The 18,219-nt window shown below is 37.8% G+C and overlaps 1 protein-coding gene and 1 long non-coding RNA gene across 4 annotated transcripts in view; one reads left to right on the top strand and one right to left on the bottom strand.

Moving 5' to 3' along the window:
- SLC9A2 (solute carrier family 9 member A2) overlaps positions 1-12,891 on the top strand; it is a 97,415-nt gene extending 84,524 nt beyond the window's left edge. The window contains exons 9-13 of one of the 3 annotated variants that reach the window (XM_079110265.1): positions 4,916-5,012; positions 7,288-7,419; positions 9,010-9,100; positions 9,652-9,690; positions 10,388-12,891. In XM_079110265.1, the coding sequence (XP_078966391.1) occupies positions 4,916-5,012; positions 7,288-7,419; positions 9,010-9,100; positions 9,652-9,690; positions 10,388-10,758 (730 nt within the window). In that variant the 3' untranslated portion in view covers positions 10,759-12,891. Of the gene's footprint in view, positions 1-4,915; positions 5,013-7,287; positions 7,420-9,009; positions 9,101-9,648; positions 9,691-10,387 lie in introns of all 3 variants that reach the window. The other 2 variants (XM_079110264.1, XM_079110266.1) reach the window with 2 other exon arrangements.
- Positions 11,479-15,012, bottom strand: LOC306643925. Its single transcript, XR_013759125.1, has 2 exons — positions 13,680-15,012; positions 11,479-13,617 (listed from the first exon to the last, which is right to left on the bottom strand). It is a non-coding gene; the product is annotated as an uncharacterized lncRNA (long non-coding RNA).
- Positions 15,013-18,219: the final 3,207 nt, after the last annotated feature.

Here is an 18,219-nt window from a genome sequence, read left to right as displayed (position 1 = left end):
TTAATTTCTTTCTTCAGTGTTTTGTAGTTTTCATTGTAGAGATCTTTTACCTCTTTGGTTAGATTGATACCCAAGTATTTTATTTTTTTTTGAGGCTATTGCAAATGGAGTTGTTTTCCTCATTTCCCTTTCAGCTGTTTCATCGCTTGCTTATAAAAATGCTGTAGATTTATGTGTGTTGATTTTATAGCCTGCTATTTTGCTGAATTCATTGATGAGGTCTAGAAGTTTTCTGGAGGAGGTTTTTGGATCCTCTAAATATAGAATCATGTCATCCACAAATAGTGACAGCTTAAGTTCCTCTTTTCCTATTCGTACCCCTTTAATTTCTTTAGTCTGCCTAATTGCTGTGGCTAGAGTTTCGAGGACAATGTTGAATAGAAGTGGTGAAAGAGGACATCCCTGTCTTGTTCCCGTTTTTAAAGGGAATGGTTTCAGTTTTTCTCCATTAAGAATGATGTTGGCCATGGGCTTAGCATAAATAGCCTTTACAATGTTCAGGTATGTTCCTACTATCCCTATTTAATTTTAGGAAAATTAAATAACAAAAAACGGTTGGAGGGAAACAAAAGAGAAAAAAAAAAAAACCCAGACTATCTGACACTAATAGAATGTAAACAATAAGATAGTAAATTTGAACCCAAAGGTGTCATTACATTAAATATGAACTTAGTAAAAACTCCAATAAAAGAAAGGGATGATCGGAATGGATAAAATGAAAAACTCATAGATGTGCTAATAGGAAACACCCTTTATATGAAAAAATATACAAAGGTTACAAGAAAGAATGAAAAGGATATACCACAAAAACACTGAAGAAAGTTTTTGCGATTTCCATAAAGAAAAAAAACACTGCTAGGGATAAAGAGATAATTTCATAATGATAAGGTTCCATTCGGGAAAAAGGTACGAACCTTCTAAATTAGTATACAAAAGCAAAATAGCCTCAAAATATACAAAGTCAAACTGGAGAGAATTCACACACAGACCCATATAGTGGAAATCTGTAATACTCTTCTCACAGTAACTGATAGGATAGGCAGCAACACCCCCACAATTAGACAAATAGTCTTAAAAAACTTCATATGAAGGATGTTCTCATGTAAGAGGGAAATCAAAATCAAATAAAGCCCAGGATATACTTATATTTTAGAAGTTAAATAAAAATTGGCACAAATAAGTTATGAAAATCAGACAATATTTTGACATGGAATATAGTGAAAATATGACACATCAACTCTTGTATTAAGACATATTTAAAAGGAAGGTTTTAAGCCTTCCGTGCAAATGTCAGAAATAAAGTAGGACTGGATATGTTGATATAAAAATCACAAAAACACACACCAAATTAAGCTCACAAAAGAATAAAAAAATCAAGCAATTCTCTAATCTAAGCATCAGGTCAGTATATCTGTAATTAAAACCCTTCAGGAAAGAAAACCTCAAGACTGCATGACTTCATTTGTGAATCCAAATAAACATTTAACAAATAATGCCAATTTTACACAAATTCTTTCATCTGTTAAGAAGGAAAACATCCTGAATCTCCTTATGAAAACAGCATAATTTGATTCTAAATCCGACGAAGTTATTTGCTGGAGAGGAACTTTATAGACTAGCGAGAAAGGAAATTTACAGACTAACGTCACTCATAACAGTTCCATAAACATTTTGAATAACATATTGGCCAACCAAAACCAGAAATGCATAGAAAGATGTATGTCACAATAATTTCAGGTTTATTCCAGGAGCAGAAGGCTTTCTGAACTGTCCAAAATCAAAGTTATTCACCACTTTAACAGAACAAAAAAGAAAAAAAAAATCATAGATTGTCATCTATCTGCAAAAGAAATAGAAAAATTATTAGATGAAATTCAATTTTTATTCTTTATTCATTTTCGAAAAATCTGAAAAAAATTGAGAGAGACTTCTCTAAGCTGTTAAAGATTATTCACAAAAATCCTGTTGCAAATATTTTTGATATTGAAATCCTGAGATCTGAAACAAAGCAAGACACCTGTTATCACCATTTCTATTTAATATTTTGCCAGTGTGAGGCAAGTAAAAGAGAAGAGTTTAAAGATAAAGAAAGGAAGAGTAAAAGATGTCACTTTTCACAAACAGCTGATTGTTTTAATAGAAAATTGGAAGTGACCCACATATAAATAAAGTGAGAAAATTTATCTAAATTTCTGAATACACAGTTTTTAAAAAGTCATTGGTATATGTACAGATAACAACAAACAAGATTATCTTTACAAATGCTTCATTTAAAATAGCATTCTGAAACATCATATCAACCTCTGATTTAGACAGACGGTGAAACTCATGCACAGAAAGCTATACACTGCATGCAGGTAGACAATGTTAATATGTCAATACTGTAAAATTTTCAGTAGTCCTTAAGTTAGTCTACTCTTTCAAAAAATGCCATTCAGAGTTCTAGTGGGTGTGAATACTTGATTAAATGACAAAGTTCACAAGACAAGCAGTGGAGAAAAGTGGCCTTTAAAAAAAATGGTTATGGGTCAATTAGGTGTCCACATGGAGATGTAATGAAATTGACCTATCTCACCACATATGGAATCAAGGTCTAGGTCTGAATGTAAGAGGGAAACAGTGAAGATTGGGAATATGCAGGAGAATGTCTCCTATAGGTTGTGATAGGAGAATATTTCTTAATCCCCAATAGCACTAACCAAAAGGATGAAGACTGAAAAATTGTTTTAAATGGTGAGATTTTATTCTAGTATATCATAAAGGGAGTGAGGAGATAAACCACAAATTGGGGGAAGATACTTGCTTCACATAAAACTGTCAAAAAAAAAAAAAAAAAAAAAAAAAAAAAAAACCAAAAAACAGTTTACAGTCCAAAAAGTGGACAGAAGATTCTGGGTATCTTACAAAATAGGATATCCAAAGGGCCCATAATTATATGTGTGTGTGTGTATATCTAGGCATATATATATATGCCTAGATATGTATGTGTGTGCATGCATGTGTGTGTGTGTGTGTGTATGACTATTCAAGGAAGTATTAGTTATCATATCCAAAGTTAGAAATACACAAAATATCTATTACCGGTAAAATGGATAAATTGTGGTATATAATATAATTTTATTCCATATAATGGAATATTACACAGAGATGATTCTATGACATTAGAAGTCAGTACAGCCATTGTTTTGGGCAAAGAGGGCGAGAGACTTATTGACTAGCTTAGGGGTGGCCTGAAGTGGTTTCTGTGCTTCTAAGTACGTTCCATTCCTTGACTTGAGTATTAGTGGGATGTGTGTTCACTTTGTGACAATCCATTGAGTTTACATGAAGGGTTGCCTATCTTTCGCTTTTAGGTTCTTTTTCATACAAAATGCCGTAAGCATAAACCGGGGGGGGAGGGGGGGGGGGGGGACATGCACTTGCCATGGATACGTGCAAGCATATGTTGGCAAGAACTTGCTGGGGACATTGTAGGAGAACATCAGATACAAAAAGATCGCTAATGATCTTTCATGTTCCTTCTTTCTCTAAAATTCTGTGAATTGACTGCCAATCAAGAAAACCTAAGAAGATGCCTCTTTAAACATCCTCTGAGCTTTTGTAACTATCTAAATCTGCAGAGGTCTGTCTCCTGGAGCCTTAGACCTGTGTTCCTTTAGTCATCTCATTCCCTACTGTTCACCTGGATATTGAGCCCTGGTGATTCCTATTATTGCTTGGTTTACAGTAATGGCAAGTGTACATTTTAAAATACATGAGAACATTTACTGTAAGACATACATTATGTATGCTATTAGCCTTTTCAGGCTTAATTGATTTCCCTAATTTTATTTTATCTATTTATTTTGTTGTACTTTTGTAGGCTTCCTCAATGCCTTTTTGGAAGGAATTGTGATTCCAAATTGTATAAATACAATCAATCTTTGAGTTATTTATTTGCAAATACTGACACATTGTTCCTAGGGGACATACAGATTCAGGTTCCTACAAGCCTGTGGTCACAAAACTATTAAAGACACCTTGGTTAATATCTATTGTTAATTCATTAATATTTAACTCATGGTAAACTACATACATGACCCCGGTGTAAATAAATCTTATTTGAAGAATTTTTTCCATAAGGCACATCACTGCCTTTTTGTGTTTAGGAACACCAGACAGCACTTCACATCACACTGGGGGAGGGGGCAGTTTAAATAGTGAAATTACCATTAAGTAGCATAAAAGTGTAAGCAACAGATCACTAAATAGACTACAATGAGAACATTATTACAATACAAGAAGAAATAAGGAAGCAGAGTGTTCAACATCATCTGGGAATGTGTGGAGGGACTCAAATTCTGCCACTCTGCATGTCTGAGAATGGGTGTCACAAGTATCACTGTTAAGTTTAGCGAGTTAGGAGAATTCACAAATGCAGAATCCTTAAATAATGAGAATGGATTGTATTTACACACATATGATAGATAGCATGTTTGCAAATATTTATACTGAACTCTTTAAAATATGAAGCCTTAGGAAAATGCAGCTTACTAGATTTCTGTTGGAAAACCCAATTCTGTATTACTTTATACAGTATTAGAAATACTAAAATGACAGCATTACAAACTTTATAGATATTCTTTCTTAAAATATAATTGCATGGATAGACTGAAAACTTGCACACATTTGAACTTGTCATGAAGGTTTGGGCACTAAAAAAGTTTTGGGATTTTTAATTATTTTCAAACTGAATATTTTTTAATATTTAAAATTAAATTAAAATATATAAAATATTAAAAAATATCGAATAATTCTCAAGTGTTGTTCTTTAAGATCCTTCTTTTGAAACAATGGTCTTATATCTCTAAGGAAGAAAATGGGTGATTCTGATGTCTGTTGAAAGGTGAAATATTCTTTGTCTAAATTTTCACAGTGATTGCCGTGAAGAAAAAATAAGGAAGCTCACACCTGGTGAAATGGATGAAATTCGAGAAATATTATCAAGGAATCTGTATCAAATCCGTCAGCGAGTGAGAATAATTTATTTACTTGGCTTTGGCTAGAAATGTACCTTCTGACTTTGTCCTGTAATTTCTTTCTTTTTTTTATTTATCTTTTAATTTTTTACAGACTGCATTTTGATACATTGTACAGAAATGGGGTACATCATTTCGTTTCTATGGTTGTACACGATGTAGATTCACACCATTTGTGTAATCATACATGCACACTGGGTAATGATGTCTGTCTCAGTCCACCATCTTTCATACCCCCTCCCTCTCATTTCCTTCTACATAATTTAAAGTTCACCCATTCTTCTCTCACTCCCCACCCCCACCCCCATTATATATCATTTTCCAGTTATCAGGGAAAACATTTGGCTTTTAGTTTTTTGGGCTTGGCTTATTTCACTTAGCATGATATTCTCCAATTCCATCCATTTATTTGCAAATGCCATAATATTATTATTCTTTATGGCTAAATAGTATTTCATTGTGTATATATACCTCAGTTTCTTTATCCATTCATCTGTTGAAGGGCATCTAGGTTGGTTCCACAATCTAGCTATTGTGAACTGAGCTGCTATAAACATTGATGTGTCTATGTTACTGTAGTTTCCCGTAATTTCTTACACCCGCCTCAGGGCATCTCCGTCATCTCAGATCCCTGTTCACAGCATCCCATCTTGTCTGGATCCCACCATCCTCCTGGATGCATGGCTAAAGCTCCAAAGTCCCCTGGAAGTTCTGCTGCTGTGGGCTTGGAGATTAAGAAATACCCACTGAACAGTTGTGAAGAAATGAAATGATTTTTTTTTTTAAAGAAACAGCTTTATACCTTAGATTTCTGAATATATTGACTCCTCCTGGCTCCTGGTTATTCATAAAGCGCTGTAGTTTCCTTCCTTTGTCGGATCTTCCAAGTCACTTCTTTCACAGCTGCTGACACCTGGCTCCACTAGTGGGCTAATGATCTTACTGATGTTTAGCAAGTGGGGACAATTTGCCAAGTCCCACGTCAGCACATTGCTCTTGTCAGTCCCTTGATTCCTATGACAAGCGATAGGTGTTGCTATCGTTTCCATTTCACAAATGAAGAAATCGAGGCACAGAGAGTTGAAGAGGCGCCTGGGCCACAGAGCTAGCTGGGAGCCTCCTTATTCCCGTGGGGCCATGTCTGCAGCTTCTTAGCTGGTCTCCTTGCAGGCTGCCCTCCATCCAGCCACGTTCTCTCAAGCATCTTTTAATGGCAGCATCCTCCGGCTGAAAGTGAGCAAAGCACTAGTCACGGCTTGCTCGCTAAACTATTCTTTCAGAACTTGGGGTGTCTATTTTTAAGCTCCACCCAGGAACCCCAGAGGCTGTGGAGTGACAGGTTCAGTCCTCCTCTTGGCCTGTGTGGTGCCCACTTTTGGTCTCTCCCCTTGGATATGTCCTGTTTCCTGTCACCTGTTCCATAGCCTAAAATCACATTAAGTTTGTTTTCCCCCAACAAACACCATATTATTTCCAGTCCTGTCCCTCAGTGAGCTAAAACTGGGTACCACTGATTTTAGTACTTAATTTCATGACATTTTTTTGCTACACTTAGATGCCCAACTAGTTATTAAACAGCTCAAAGCAGCAGACAAAACGAGTCTTATTCCATGTCACCTTTGCACGTCTGTCTCCACAGGGCCTAGTATTGTTCTTGGCACAAGAATATTCCTAAGTACCTGTCAATTCTACCAAAAAGTGAACTTGATTATTAATCGTGATTTATTTCAGAAAACATGTTTTCGTGTAGCCTATGAATCTAAAAACAGATGACTTGGATATCCCTAGTTTAGAAATTTTACTGCTTCACAAACTGAAACATAACAATTGCTGGTGCTATTAACCATTTCTCAATGTGAGGACCCAGTTGAATAAGGATCAGTTATGAAGTTAATCAGAAGGACATGGCACCACCAAGTGGTCAAAGTGGTTTGTTTATCCAATTGGTTTATCCAATAGAAAATGTAGGAAAATGATTTTTTTTTCTAGTTATTGGTGATGGCTAAACACATACTTGGCAATTCAAGGTAGGCAGGCTACTTGACAAATTCAATCATTTTTCTAATTTTGAAAGATCACACTTTGCAATGAAAAAAAATGTGTGCACTGACTGTTACGCAAGACTGAATCAGGACTTTAATTTTGTTTTGTTAGCCCATGGGGAAGTTGTTACTGAGGTGTAAACCCACACAAATGTGGTACAGTTTTGAAATTTCTGGGGAAATCATCCATCTTTTGGTAGAATGTCACGTGTATGTTTTCTTTTCAGACTTTGTCATACAACAGACACAATTTGACAGCAGACACCAGCGAGAGACAAGCCAAAGAGATTCTGATCCGCCGCAGGCACAGTTTGCGAGAAAGCATCAGGAAAGACAACAGCCTGAACCGAGAGCGCAGGGTAAGTGAATTTGGCGTCTTGGTGCAGAAGGCTTCCGTAGGCGGAGCCAATCAGCCCAGAGAATCACTGACTCTTTTGATTGGCTGACTGCTGAGGATTGACTCCGAGGAATTCAGGGACAGAATTAATCATAAAAGTACTTCTTCATGTGCAATGGCATGCACATATAGTCCCAGCTCCTCAGGAGGCTGAGGCAGGAGGATGGCTTCAATCTAGGGATTCGAGGCCAGTCTGAGCAACATACTGAGATTTGTGAAAGAGGGAGGGGGAGAGAGAGAGAAGAAAGAAAGAAAATGAAAAACAAGAAAAGAAAATGACAAAGAATAATAAAGTCTCTTCAAATATTTCATGAATACCTGTGACATGAAGGCACTGTCACAGGGACAGGGACCATATTAGTGAACAAAATTTACAAACACCCTTTTTCTTCTAAGATTTCTATTGTACTAGGGGAGAAAGCTAATAGCAATAGAATCAAAGTAAATTATCTGTTATGCTCAAAGATGACAGATAGATGATAGAGAGAGAAGGAAATTGGTAATATACGGAGTAGACAATCAGTTTTCAGTTTTAATCAGAATGGCTGGGACAGGTTTCTGTGACTGGAAAATGACTTGATCAGAAGACATATACCAAAGGATATTTTCTGAGAAATTGGTTGTTAGGCAGTTTTGGTATAAGCACATCACAGAGCGTACTTATAGAAACTAAGATGGCTAAGATGTTACTAGGCAATATAATCCTATGGGATCAGTGTCACAGGCGGGGTTGGCATTTGACCAAAATGTTATTGTGTGTCACATGACTGTATTTGAGCTTTCTCAGGGGAGGTGGCTAAGGTGCACAGGGCCAAAGCTGGATAAGCCCACCTGTTCTCTGGAGAACTTCAGGAAGCCTGGGGACATAAGCATTCACAGTAGGATTTGTTCAGCAGTCTGGTTGGTTTGGGCCATTGCTAATAGATGTGAAAGTCATTTTAAAAATAGGCTGATGATTTTTTGATTTAACGTGGCAGGCATTACATCTTACTTTTAATAATATTCTGTGTTATGTCGTCAGAGATCCAAATGATTCTGTGTGAATGAGATTTCTTTTTCTCCTACATGAAATGTAATGTCAATTAAAGATTAATTATAGAAACCTGTAGCGAACCTGAAGACTAGCATTCAGAAGGTCTGTAAATTAGATTTTGAAACTATTTTTATCCTATAACTTTCAAGATTTATTAAAGTAAATAAAACTTAAGTGTGACACACATTTCACATACCTTCTTCCCCATGTGAGTAGGTTCTGGTAATACCTTATAAACAGGTGTTTCCATAACTTTTGTTTAAGAAGAACGAATGGTTTTCTCATCTTGTTTCAAATGGTCCCATTAGTTCTATTTTTCTTAGCATGGATCTTCCATTAGGTGTGGGAAGGAATTTAGTTATTTAAAAGTACAATACTTAGAGTGCCTCAAAAGTAATTTTGGAACAAAGAACTAAGATTCAATTTTAAAACCAAGTTTTGCTACAAAATTTTCAATTTCTAGTATTACAATCAGTACCATGGATGTGATCTAAATAAGGTTTTCTATTTTTCTTACAGGCTTCCACTTCAACATCTAGATATTTATCCTTACCTAAAAATACGAAGCTGCCAGAAAAGCTACAAAAGAAAAAGAATATTTCCAATACAGGTAATGAATATAGTCAGAGCAGAAATGCTTCAGATTCATTTACTAACACTTATAAAATAGAGAAATTTTCTTGTTGTTTTTCTTCATTAAGGATAAGTTCAGTTGTTTTCAAGTACAGAATAATACCAGTGACCTTGATTAGCCTTTTGGATTTGCATTTTGTGTCAGTTATAAATGGTTCAATTACTTATCTTCCATAATGATTCTTTGATATAGTAAATAAATATTGTCACTATGGAGTTATTGAGCAGATCAACAGAAAGCTACAGCTCTGAAAATGTGTGTTTAGTTCTACCATATAATTCTAATATATTTCCATAGAGGCAACTGCATAGTTTACTTCTGACTGCAATTGCTAAATCTTTCTCACAAGGTCTGATATCTCTTCATTTGATGGTAATCTTTATGTAGACCCTCAAGCTATTTTCTATGAATCCCAAAAGTATATTAGGATTCCGTGTTATTTAAGTGTGGGATGTAACAATAATTAAAAACCCTTTGCTTTTTTTTTTTTTTTTTTTTCCTGCTTGTTTGTTTAATTAACCAAGAAGAGGAAAGTCTAAGGATTGCCGGTGGTAATGGAGGGCGAGGTGAGAAATGAGAAGGGAGGGTAGGGGAAGCCAAGACAGCAGGAGTGTGTATGTCCCTCCATGGGTCCTGCAAAGGTGTCCTTGGATCCTGAGAATCTCAGCTCAGGCCAGCAGCCCATCCTCTCAACTGTCCTATCCACCAAACTCCAGAAGGGAATCTGCTCCGAATCGTGCCTCCTCACTTAGTTTAGAAAGTGCACGTTGGTGTTTTGGTCCTTCATGGAAATGTACAGGAAACCGGCAAAATGTGCATGAGATCCTAGAGCAAGGGAGGGATCTTCTTACAGCAGATGGCAATCAGACTGCTAACTGCCAGGGGAGATGAGCCCGAGGCAGCCAGTCCTGTGGTGCAGCTGAACACGCAGCCACCACCAGCCAGAGGACCTCACTTTGAATTCCGGCTCCACTGCTTACTCTTACCTCTTGAACCCAGTTACCCACTCTATAAACTGGGTGAGCATGAGGTGCATGGTAAAGTGCTTCTGATCCCTTGCCTGGCAAAATCAGCCTAGTGGACATGGGTGATCTCAGGTGACAGACAGATCCTGAAGCTTACCTCGAAGTGAGCCCTCTGACTTCCCCTCCTCCCCAGGGCCCCAGGGTGCAGCAGTTGCCCGACCTGCTGAGGGACTGAGGTCACGTGTGATGCCTCCTTTCTGAAATGCTTGCTCATGTTGTCCTTTTTGCTCTGTGATAGATGGCAATAGCAGCGACTCAGACATAGACACCGGGACCACCGTGCTCAACTTGCAACCCCGAACCAGGCGCTTCTTGCCAGAACAGTTCTCCAAGAAAGCCTCCCAGTCCTATAAGATGGAATGGAAGAACGAGGTCGATGGGGATTCTGGCCGAGGGCAGCCCAGCACGCCCCCAGCACCCCGCAGCAAAGAAGGGGGCACCCAGACGCCAGGCGTGCTGCGCCAGCCCCTTCTCTCCAAGGACGGCTTTGGCCGTGGGAGGGAAGACAGTTTGACTGAAGACATGCCACCCAGGCCTCCTCCGAGGCTGGTCCGCAGGGCATCTGAACCTGGAAACCAGAAAGCCCGATTTGGGAGTGAAAAGCTCTGAGGGAAGTGGCCAAGGCAGATCAGGGTTGGCTGACCCCTCCAAGCAAACCCGAAGCAGCAGTGGAATTCCTTTAAGATCCCCAATCCGAAGGCTGTCTTTGGATGGTAGAGTCAATAGTGATTATTGGGATGAATTTGTATCCCAAGAAGGGGGAAATCAGAGACTAAGTTAAATCCCACAAAATATCTTCTGTGACTTGTTGCTTGCAAATTGTACTCTATGAAGGACTGAAGAAAAAAAAAAAGTGTGCCTTTAAAATCGAACTTGAACAACAGAACTTGAAAATTTTAACACACCCTTGTTGGTGGAAATTTTAATATATTACACATATGCCTCTAATTTTATTTATGAAAAAAATGTGTATGTCTGTAGCAGATCAGTTAAGTGAATGGCACTAAAAGTTCCTAGAGCATCTTTCCAAGGGTTAGTGGTCAGTTTCTAAGGGGTGAATCCTAAACTCAGGTAGGGACCTCTCCCTATGCTGAGCTGTGGTCCTGTTGGTAAAGGAGGAGCAGAGTCTGTAGCAGAAGTATGTCATGACTATTGAATTGGGAACACAATCAGAGGAAGTGACCTGGCTTCCAGGGTGTGAACTAGACTCCTCACACTCCTGTGAAACAAGAGTTAGCTGTTCTTAATTGTTCATCCGTGTACCATGTGTTTGGGGGTGACATATAAGTTCCATCTACCCTTCTTTTTTGATGTTTTTCATGGTGCAAAGAGAAATTCTGCCAGGGACAAAATCAGCCTACTGCATTTGATGGATTTGGTGGCAGCTATTGAGAATTCCCACCCTAGAGAAGTTCCTGTGGCCAGTGGGAAAGAGGTAGGACCTGCTTACTGTGAGATGGCGTGTTTTATATTGTGCAATATTGGGAGGAGGATGTGAATGATTCCTTTCACACGCATCTATGGCCACCTGCTTTAATATAATTTTTATGTAGAACATTCTAGAATTTGGAGTCCAGGTCAAGCGGACAAAGATGAACGTTTATAGAAACAGTATTCTAACGTTTAATGGATTGGTGAGATTTCAGGTTTTGACTTTTTTGTTTAGGAAGCACTTTGGAGAATGTGGGAATCCTATTTTTTTTTTTTCTTTTTTTGCACTAGTCTGTAATTTACCTCTTCGCCTTCAATAACACAGTGACTCAAATTCTTCATATAAAATTGGATTCTACTCATTGGCATACTTTTTTAGATGTAGAACAGAAAGAAAAGTGTATGAATATTTAAATCACTGTCTCTTAAACTGCAGATTTTATTGAATTGTCATTTTTTTTTTCCTGAATAATCCCTCTTTAAAATTTAGCAGGTACAAGACTCTAAATTTCTGGGTTTAGATATTAAGTGAAGCCATTCATGTACTTTCTTGGTTTTATATTGGAAACTTTCCACACCCTGCAAAGGATATAAGTGACGGTGGTGTGACAGGGGGAGGAACAAGAATAAATTAAACAAAAAGAAGACAGTCCCCAGTACTCCTTCTCAGCCCCTCCTCCACCCCAGCAACATGGAGACATTTTCTTTCCTTGTTTCTTATGTTCTAAAATCTGGGAATACTATCGGTGGCTTGCATGAGACAGGGAGGAGGGTACAGAAGGGACAAGTTGAAAAGAGCACAAGTCCTTCCCCAGCAATCCTAGGCTGGTCAGTGGGAAGCATTGGAGAAGGCAAGTAGAAAGCCATATGCCTAGGACTCTGTGCCAAAAATCCGAGTTTTAAATGAAAATATTAGTATCAAATATGCATTCCTTCTACTGAAAAGAAATTAAAACTGACACAGAATTTTATGATTGAAATATAATTTATCAAGAGATGTAATGTGTATTTTTGAGAATGCCAAGGGTGAATTTTCAGAATACTTAATTTTTGAAATCTACAAATTAAGATAGAAATTAAAAATGACCTTTAAAAATAAATTTTCCGGTTTCTATATTAATAAATATTATACTTGAGTTTAACTTTCTGGAATGAAAACATGAAAAAAAAAACATAAAAGTCAAATAAAGAGTTTGAATAGATTTCTGTGTAGATTTCTGAAAAAGAGTACTGGAGTCATTTTGTCTTAATTATTATCTGTTTAATTATTTTTAGTCATTGAATGGCAAAGGCAATAAAAAATAAATTTGACTTTAGCTTTCTCTCTAATTTTTTATTTTTGGGGTAATTATTGAATTTTAGCCTCCGAAAGGAGCCGATATGAACATGAGATCTAAGTACAATACCATTTAGATGTAGAGAGAGCCCCAATCCTTTGTAAATGACTCCCTTAGTTCAAACAATACCTAATCCAATCAACATTTGGATAGGTTTTCTGCTGTAACAAAATTTGAACTATCTTTGGTGAAAAGTCTGGGCTTAATTTTCTGTATATAATGGTGACTACTGGGAACAGTTATGCCAGCCAGCAAATTAGAAATCAGCACCAAAATTTGTTTTAAAGTATGTGTCTTATGTCTGTGTCCTGAGGTTGATATTTCAGAGTTTCCTAATATAATAGCGGGGGGCTGCCCTCTCACCAGGACATTGGGGTGTTTATGCATGTAAAGAGTGTAGAGAAACTTAGTTACATACATGTCTGAGCATGTTTTGCACTGCCCCTGAATTATGTTGATGTTAAAATTGGCTTTCATAATCAATTACGAGATCTAATATTTTTGGTAATTCTGAATGCAGATTGGAATTTAGTCTTTAAAGAGTGATTGAAGAGTACTTTGTCCTGATGAAGTAGCTGTTGACATTATCAGGTTAGGGCCTGAACACTCTTGGATCCTGGGTTCCAGGACATCCTGAGGATGCCAAAATCTGCAGATGCTCAAGTCCCTTATAGTAAATGGCAGAGGGTTCATATATAACCTGCACAAAATCTGCAGATGCTCAAGTCCCTTATAGTAAATGGCAGAGGGTTCATATATAACCTGCACAATCCTCCTGTATGCTTTAAGCCATCTCTAGATTACAGACCTGATACAATGTAAATGCTGCACCAATGGTTGTTATGCTGTATTGTTTTTAAGGTACAGTAAAAAAAGTCTACCTGTTCAATACAGAATTTTTTATTTATTTATTTTTGTAAATTTCTTCCCAGAGTTGGTTGAATCTGTGGATGTGGCACACGCAGACGTGAAGGGGGCAGGTTTTGATTTTGTCCCTCATCAACCTAAATAAGAAAACTTAGGACCCAGAACCAGGCTGGTGACCCCATTTTTTGTTTTGTTTTCTTCACCTTTACAACGAAGTATACATGTAGCTCATTGCTACTTTCTACCCCACTTTTCAACCAAATCCTTTCTTCCACTTCTCTCCAAGAAAAACAGGAACTCCATTTGACTATGTGGCACTCACCGTGGTTCTTTGTCCCTGGTAAAGGACATTTTCTTTCAAAATTCCTCATGTCATCCACTCTACATTTAGCTGATGCCCTCAAACCAGGTCAGGGAAAATAACCCCATTTTTTTCTTTTGTGTGTATGTATGTGTGTGTGTGTGTGTGTGTTGTTCGTTTCTGTGATGTTACACAGGTACATCTTTTTTTAAATCTCTTGTTTCCTTAATTTTCTGCCATTTTTCAAATAAAATTCTTACAACCTACCTCTAAGCACAGTCAGTATATTTTGGTTCAGTTCTCGCACCTGTTTTTCTGGGTCTAGCGTGAACCAGAAAGTGGATAATCGCTCTTTCAATCTGCATGGCACACAGATCGTTCTGAGCCGCTCAAAACCTATTTCGAGTCCAGGCAGCATGCTCCAGGGGCTTCCGGGGACTCTTGCCATCCTCAGATTGCAGGGCATTAGAAACGCTGCTCAGCAGATGCCCAGCGGATGGACCGAAAGATACAGCACTGGTGACTTTTCTCATGGTTTACCTCTGACAAAATACTTTAAATACTCAAATTTTTCTTCTTTTTAACTTCAGGGGCTCCTGTTGAGTCATAAATATGATTGGTAACTAAATCTGTAATTTAAATGAGGCTCTTTATGTCCAATTATGGTTAACTCTGGCAAACCAAACTTTTGTATATGAACATTGGTAATTTCCCGTTTCTATAGAAGTTCTTGCAGAAGTTTAAATATGAAACCACATGTAAATGTTTAATTAATCCCCCAGGGACAAAATAATATATCACAAGAAACGAGAGCAGTCCCATAAATTCCAGTTTTTATATTGATGTATCAAATCACTCTCATTGACAGTAACTGGGGTCATGATGGCTGCAACTCATGAAAGTTAAGAATTTTAGAGTATTAAAAAATTTCAAGAAGCCAACAATGTTATTAGAGGAGTATACATTTTAATAGATCCTTTAATTTTCTACATGTAAATAAAACCTCGTAAAAGTATTCAGATAACCTATGCTCTGAGATACTGAATACTTGCCTTCCCAAGTTGACCCAAACCTTGGAAAAATAAATAAATAAATAAAAAGCTAATGCCAATCATTGTCCTACGAATTGATTTTCAAAGATTATGCAGAGATATGTATGAATCTACCAAAGTTAGATTTTTAGTAATGCACAGATTTGGGCACCTGATTAATAAATGTGCTGTATTTATATTGCCTCTTATTTACTGTTGGCCATCTATCTATAAGTCCTTACCTTTAGCTACAAAGTTATTTTGAGCAGCAGTTACTAGTTGGCACACTGTTAGAATGTCATTCATCCCAAACAGATGACATGGTGAAGACACTTTGAAGGTGACCCAGAGAAAATATCCTTGTCTCTGACATCTCAGACCAGTACTTCCAGAAATTGTGCTTCCAGGCCTTTGCCTTAGCCACATGGAACAGACCACTTAAGGAAAGCATGTACCCAGTGGCATGCAAGCATACCCACAGGGATCAGGCCTAGGTCAGGGGTCAGCCACAGCACACATTGATGACACTGGGCTTATTTAAGTTACTTCATGTGACTTCAATTTCATTAAGTGAACTTGAGACAGGTTTAGGTAGAAAGCTATCACATCAAAAAATAATTGTTTGGTTAAGAGCTTGAGAGTGAATTGTGCAAAGTGGAATATAGCAGCTCTCCTTCCTTTTGAAGTGTTACTTTGTATAGTTTTGGTTACTCTTGGCCAACCTAGATCTAGAAATATTACATGGAGAATTTCAGAAATAAACAATTCATAAGTTTCAGATACACACCATTTTGTATATAACCTTATTACATGGAAAATTCCAAAAATAAACAATAAGTTTTAAATATGCACCATTTTGAGCAGTGTGATGAAATTTTGCACTATCTCTATCCCATCCAGGATGAGAATCATCCCTTTGTTCAGTGAATCTACACACTATACACTGCTGGTTAGTTGCTCAGTAGCCACCTTGGTTATCAGACACTGCCACAGTACTGCAGCATTTGTGTTCAAGTAACCCGTATTTTACTTATTTATGATGCTGGCAATTTAGACATAGCAAAGAGAAGTTCAAAGTGCTTCCTTTCAGTAAAAAGGTGAAAGTTCTCAACTTGAAAAAAGAAAGTCATAAACAGGTTGCTAAGATCTACGGTAAGAACAAATCTTCTGTGAAATTGTGAAGAAGGAAGAAATGCCTGCTAATCTTGCTGACGCACCTCCAACTGCAGAAGTTATGGCCACCATGCATGTTAAGAGCTTAGCTTAGAGGGAACAAGTGTTAAATTTATGTATGCTTAGGGAAAAAAGCAAGACATATAGTGTTCAGGACTAACCATGGTTTCAGGCATTCTCTGGGGTCTTGAGATGAATGTTAAGGCCTGAAGTGATTCTTTGATAGGCCTGAAGGAAGGTTATCTCCATGTTGTAAATGACAAAGACTAGTAAGTATTTTAACTGTTTTTCCTCCAGTGTATGATTTGCAGAAAAGATTATTTTTCAACATAACAGAGTGTAAATTGAGATTGACAAAAATATAATTCTTTGTTCAAACCAGATCCTTACAGTGCACTTTTATGCTCTGTAAGTTATTAGTACTAATTAGCAGTCCCCCTGATAACAGCTGTGATTGTCGTTGCCCCTCAAGGAACAATACAAACTGTTTTAAAGTATCTCTTTTCAAAGTAAGAATCAGCACCATTTCTTACAATGTATTGAACAAGAAAAACAAGTTTTTGACTATTTTTGTTTTCATAGAAAGCTACCTATAAAATTTCTACTAGGTTTAGATGATTTGTTTTGGTAAAGGCAGAGATCTAAAGTAAAAAGTGTTTTAAAATATGCACTTATGTATCTACTTCATTAGAAACAAATTCTACTCTGTTATCTTAAAATCACCCTACTTATTAGCCATCAGTATAAATTTCAGATTACATATATTATTTGATATTACCATATGGTTGTAAAAGTCGTCTTATTACTGTTGTGTTTTAGAATATTGGAAGTTAGATTTTCAAGCACTTCAGAACCCTAAATTTTAAATATGTAATCAGGATACAACAATGACTTCTAAAAACATAATTTATTAGAATAAATAGCACCTAATTATAGTTTTAAAGGGATTTTATTGGCAAAATTATCATGTAACTGGTATATTCTTTAGGGGAAAAAAAAAGGGTCCTGACTTAAAGATTTTTCAATCTATTCTCCTTTTCAAGAAGAGTTGCATCATTAGAGATTTGGAGTAAACGACTTCAAAATTTCTTAAAGGCACGGTGAGGTTGCTTTTGGGGGGAACTGAGCATGATGAATCACCCCGATGAGGTTTCTACTGGGCTTTCCAAATAAATAACTGTTTTCTGAACGAAGCTGCCCAAATTCCTGAAATATTCCCCAGCGTGGCCTGATGCTCACTCCTGATAAGTTTCTAAATCTTTCACAGAAGTGTCCTCAGGAAAAGGTGCCACATCTTTGAAACATCTTCCGTGTTCCAGAGAACAAGTTCCTATAAATGCCCACACGTGTTCTCTGCAGGGTAACGGAGGAGGGAGCAGAATGGGCTCCACACTCAACCACCAGCCTCTCCAACTCTGCCTGGAGCTCTGCCCAGACCAGACACCTGGGCGGCACCAGAGCCCCAAGTGGAATGGCCCTCATGCCCAGGAGTCTGGTTCCCACGGTTTGGGGCATGCAGCCAGGCTGAGAACCAGCTGTTGCAGCCCCTTCTTTGGGCTCCAGGCATCACCCTTGCACGTCCTGGTCTAGGTCACCCAAGGCAGTGAGAACACCCTGCTCCCTTTTTAAAACATTTTTTGGTACCAGGGATGGAACCCAGTGGTGCTTAACCACTGAACCACATTCCCAGACCTGTGTGTGTGTGTGTTATTTAGAGACAGGGTCTCGCTGAGTTGCTTAGGAACTCACGAAGTCACTGAGGCTAGCTTTGAACTCACAATCCTCCTGCCTCAGCCTCCCAGGCTGCTGGGATCACAGGCATAGGTCACCACCTGGGCTCCGTCTCTCACTAGGCTGTCAGGACATGAGTGAGCACCATGTCTATTAGAACCCCAAGCTCCAAGCCCTGTTCCACAGAATAATGTTGGAG

This window comes from Sciurus vulgaris (genome assembly GCF_902686455.1).
Source record: "Sciurus vulgaris genome assembly, chromosome: 14".
Taxonomy (NCBI): domain Eukaryota; kingdom Metazoa; phylum Chordata; class Mammalia; order Rodentia; family Sciuridae; genus Sciurus; species Sciurus vulgaris.
This window is presented reverse-complemented; position numbering and strand designations above follow the sequence as displayed.